The 5427-nt window shown below is 31.7% G+C and overlaps 1 protein-coding gene across 1 annotated transcript; it reads left to right on the forward strand.

Annotated features, from left to right (window-relative positions):
* Positions 1-4084: 4084 nt before the first annotated feature.
* Positions 4085-5026, forward strand: Olfr1278 (olfactory receptor 1278). Its single transcript, NM_146394.1, has one exon. The coding sequence runs from the start codon at positions 4085-4087 to the stop codon at positions 5024-5026; it is 942 nt and encodes a 313-aa protein (NP_666506.1).
* Positions 5027-5427: the final 401 nt, after the last annotated feature.

A 5427-nucleotide genomic window follows, 5' to 3' on the forward strand; every position in this document is an offset into this window, starting at 1 on the left:
AAAAGACAGCAGACAGAAAAATTCACATATTGTCTTAATTACATTTATATAAAATAGTCACTATACATAAGTTTATAAAACAGAAAGTAAATTAGAAATTTCCAAGCTCTAGGAATAGGGTACTCAAAGTTGATGCTTGATGAAATCTATATTATTTTAAGATGGTGGGAATATGTTAGTATTTGAGAGAGGTAATCATTTACATACTACAGTAGATGTGTTAGTTACAACTGAATTACATAGCAAAAAATAGTGATTTTATGTTATGTTATTTCCCTGAAAAGAAAATTAGATTTCAAACAACCAACCAAGCTTGGAGAGGTGGTTCAGCAGTATAGCATGAGAGCTGATTCTTTTGATTACCCAGGTTTGTCTCCCAGCAACATATAGTGGCTCACAACCTCCTATGACCCCAGTTCTAGAGGATCTGTCACATTCTTCTGGCTGTTATGGGCTTTTGCACATATGTCATGAACATTAACTCATGCAGGCAGACTCACATATATATAAATAATATGTATTAAAACTAAAAAATAAAGAACTAAACATATAGTCTGCAAGAGGCCTTGAGTTCAGTTTTTAATTACTACAAGAAACAGAAAAATAAATGAGAAAATATTAGGTACATTTTGACATAATAGTCATTCAAAACTTTTAAAGGTATTTTTTCAAAATGATTTCTAGATTAGTGACTCTTGTCTTTTGGGCTAAGAACAATTGTATGCTTAAATATTTTCATCTTTTCCTTTTTCATCACTTTATAATAGGTACAAATATACTTTGACTAAAAAATATAATTAACAAACTTAATATTAATTTAAAAACCCTCCGGCTTAGGTATTATTTTGTCTACAAAGTAGTAAAATGGGAATAATGAACATAAAATTGTCTACAATACATATTACCTAACACTTGTGACTAAAGATATGGTGTTTGGTTTGCTTGCATGTGTATTTATTTTCTGGGCAGAATTCCAAGCATTCTGTAAGCCTAGAACAAACCATTGACACTGGACTGAATACTTTACTAGAAACAAGGGCTCTAATCCAAATATTTAAAGATGAATTACAGTATTATTTATTCACCTACTAAAGAAAAATATTACATTTATCTCACAATTATTTTATGAAAATAAAATAGAACTATAAGTGCTGAGAAAATCATAATAGGTATGAATTATCACTTGTGTGTTATAAAAATGATATAAAGAGGAGATAACATGATCTTTCACATACACTATTCATTAGGAAACAGACCTGAAAAAACTGGGTTTCAATATTAGATAATATTACTTTGGTAAGATATATATATATATATATATATTAAAGTTTTATATAAAAGATATGCATTAATTAATAGTATTGATGACTCATGTAGAAACACTAATTGCATAAGTTTTTAAGCTAAAAATTAGCATCAGTGTTCCTTGGAAGATTCCTTGCTTTTCTTTCCAGTAGAACAAAAATATCATCATGACATAAACCAAACTCACAAATACAAGTACTTTGTTTCATATGTGAAATTTTAGCTTAGATATAATGATATGAAAAATTGGATATGGAAGCTGAAAATGGTAGTGGTAGATGGAGGGAAATGTGAATAGAAGGTGTCAATACTATAAGGTACAAATGAATATGAGAATGTCATAATTTAATTCATTGTTTCACCCAATTAATATCTTAACAAAATAAGAAAATTATAATGGATTAGTTAATAGCTACATGATTTTTCAATAATATTGTCTAAAATTATATACAATTAATATTATGTAGTAAAAATTCCAGATGTTGTTTTTATTTCAAATATTTTGCTTCTTTGCTTTCTCATCATATGCTTACAAAGAAACTAGAATTTCTCTCTTTAAGGCCATGGGATTCAGAAACACAATTCCCATGGTAAATGGTCTGGAAACTTAGATCACCAGCCATCAGGTGGTCACCAAACACTGTTGTCAGGGTGTAGGTAGTTAGAGCATTGGTCAGAAGTACTAAATACAGAGCATCCAAGAGGAATACACTTTCTAAAACATACAGTAATAGTGTAAATACTGCTTTCTAGTATTTGAAGATGCTAGCTAGGTAAGTAGACATTAGTAGTACATTAAGGTTAACAGTTGTTTTCCTTGCATAGCAAATGCACAGTTATATTCAAAGTTCCCTATTTTCTCTGCTATTTATTTCATATACACATAATGAACATTTATTTATACTGGATTTCCTAAAGCAAATTTAGAAGTCATATTTCTCTATATAGGCCTGGATTTCATCTTGATTCACAAAGCAATTTTGTGGTTTGGTGATAACTTTTTAGAAGCTAATGAAGATGTTGGCAATGAGATGATCTTATTTTTAAAAAATGGCAAATGAACACAGAGAAAAAGTCGAATAGCCAGAGTCTAAGGGTTTGCTTGCTACACAGAGATATTCTGAATATGATGGCTGGTTGGGGGCTCACACAGTGAGTAGTTAAGAAGACTCAGGAAATACTCCATTTGTGTGCTGTCATTGACTGCCTAGTTTTGCTTGTTGTGTAGCTGAGGCTGATTTTTCTGAGTTAGTCTTTGTGGGAGGTCAGTCTGAATGAAGCAAGATGTCTGACGTTTAAATATTATTTTAATTCCATCCATTGTCACCTTTATAGCATTGTCTTATTTATTCTATCTTCCATACTATTTCCTCTCTTTGACCATGCCCATTTTCCCTTGTTTCTTCTTTGTCTTTCATGATCTATCCTATTCTAGGATCAATCAAATAACTGATCTGTTTAGAAAGTGATGGAATACATGTGAGTTTTTACATTTTTGATGAATCTGTTTTTGAGAACATTCTCTGTAGTTTAGCATACATTTAGGAGAAGATGTTATTTCTCAAATTTTAAACTTTTATTATAACTTTAAATGATAGTTTGGGTAAATCTGACATCACTCCATTGAAGTTCTTCATATACCTAATATTCTTTATTTACAAACCCACATTTAATTAACATTGGTACAATTTCTTTCAAACCATTTATACAATACAGGAATACAGACTTTAAGAAGTGAAAGCGACATGGAATCCTACCTTTGAGGCTTCACATGGCTGGTATGATTTGGTGTTTCTTCTTGAAGAATGTTTAAATTCAAACATGTTCACAAATAAACATGTTACTATTTTCACACTTTTGTTTTTCAGTTAAGTAGAATCTCTCTGGACTATTCAAGTGAGTGTTAAGATTCATATTATTTCATTGTGTATATAGGCTCATATTATATTCAGTGATATCACTATTGATACCTTTCCACTATATTCTGGATGTGAATATATATGTCACATATGTAATACTTCTGTAATAATACATTTTAAAATCTATTAATTTGTAGTACCCAATGTACAGAAAGAGATTTTGTCTTGAAACCTTAAAAAAAATAGAGGAAATCATTGGCTAATCTATTTTCTTTCAAAATCCCTCCTTTTCTTCCCATTTTGATTGGAAAATAGGAAAGGAATGACTAATGAGGATGGACATACAAGCTATTTGACAGGTTAGCTGTATGTGTTCATCCTGTTGTGAGTTCTAAATATAAACTGTGCTATTGTTGCAAGCAGACTCTGTGTGTTAAAATTTTGACCACCTCATGAATATTGATATTCTGAATTAATTATGATTATATTTTTCTTCTCACGAAAACAATGTTATCAGTAAGATTGAAATTCTTGACATTCTCTTCAGTAGTAGCTGGACTATTATCAAAGAGTGAATACCACTGTAGTGACCCATGTAGTTGAGATACTACGTTGTACCTTTGTTTAAATGTATTATAATAGTAGATGTTGCATATTGTTTAGTTCCTGATGAATAATCCATTTTTCACCAAAGAATCTGAGTTATTTCCAGGCATATAGTAGGTAACTACAGACTTTAGTTGGACAAACAAATCTGTTAAGGAATATTCAATGCTTTCTAGAGATAATAAAAAAAGATATTTTGTCTTAATTCAACTAGAAAATATTCTGAATTGGTTTTTAAACTACTTACTTATATTAAATTACTTTTGAAATTCTTTTATTATCATTCACTTAGGTAACAGAAGAAAAAGAAGTAAATGTTTAAGAAAAATTATACCAAGGTGTCTGAATTTGTGTTTCTGGGACTTTCATCATCTAGAAAAATCCGGCCTTTCCTCCTTGCCTTCTCTATGGTACTTTATGTGGCCATCGTGCTGGGCAATACCCTTGTTGTGTTTACGCTAGCCTTTGACCCACATTTACATTCTCCTATGTACTTTCTTTTGGGAAATCTTGCGTTTATTGATTTATGTCTTTCTACCTTAACTGTACCCAAGATGATTTCTGATCTGTCTTCTGGGCACAATGCCATCTCATTCCAGGGTTGTGTCTTCCAGATATTTGTTCTTCATGTTCTTGGGGCAACTGAGATGGTATTGTTGGTAGCCATGGCCTGGGACAGATACGTGGCCATATGTAAGCCCCTCCACTACCTGACCATCATGAGCCCAAGAATGTGCCTTATGCTTCTATCTGGTGCTTGGGTTATTGGCTTTTTACATTCAGTGACCCAATTAGCGTTTATTATCAAGTTGAATTTTTGTGGTCCTAATGAGATAGATAGCTTTTATTGTGATCTTCCTCAGTTTATCAAACTGGCCTGCATAGACCCCAAGAAAATGCAGTTCATGGTTACTGCCAACAGTGGGTTTATTTCCATGGGCACCTTTTTGTTATTGATAATCTCTTACATTGTTATCCTGTTCATTGTAAGAAAACATTCATCATCAGGTGATTTGTCCAAGGCCCTCTCTACGCTTTCTGCTCACATCTCTGTGGTAGTTTTATTCTTTGGACCATGCATCTTTGTGTACATGTGGCCATTTCCTACGGTGCCAGTGGATAAATTTCTTGCCATTCTGGACTTCATGGTTACACCCATCCTGAACCCTGCCATTTACACACTGAGGAACAAAGACATGAAGGTGGCAATGAGAAGACTGATTACTCAGCTATTCAATCTGAGGAAATCGCCCTAATCTACAGAAACACAAAATACATCTTCTGATTGTTCTCCTATCATCATAACTGAATACTGCTATGCTGAGGCAGTTTATTATCCTATATCCAGCATCTTATAGATACGGAATAGTTTATTTTAAGTAAACCAGCAATAATAGCATGTTTAAGTAGAGTTTAATATGCATTATGTGCTAACTATACATTTATTATCTACAGAAAAGCTAAAAAGAAAACAATAAATGTCTATCTACAGTATACATTTGTATACTGTTTTATATGTTGATATCTTTCTATATTTCTTGAGAAAAAAGAAATATTTATCTCATCACACTTATATTTTGGTAAGTAAATCATATTAATTTTCTATGATGATTCAGGATAATTTGAACTTTTTTTACATTATACTGAAGAATTGAAA

The sequence above is a fragment of the Mus musculus genome, chromosome 2 (assembly GCF_000001635.26).
Source record: "Mus musculus strain C57BL/6J chromosome 2, GRCm38.p6 C57BL/6J".
Taxonomy (NCBI): domain Eukaryota; kingdom Metazoa; phylum Chordata; class Mammalia; order Rodentia; family Muridae; genus Mus; species Mus musculus.

Bases quoted from the DNA above. Each gene is read 5' to 3' on its own strand.
- Olfr1278 (NM_146394.1), top strand. From the start codon at position 4,085: ATGTTTAAGAAAAATTATACCAAGGTGTCTGAATTTGTGTTTCTGGGA.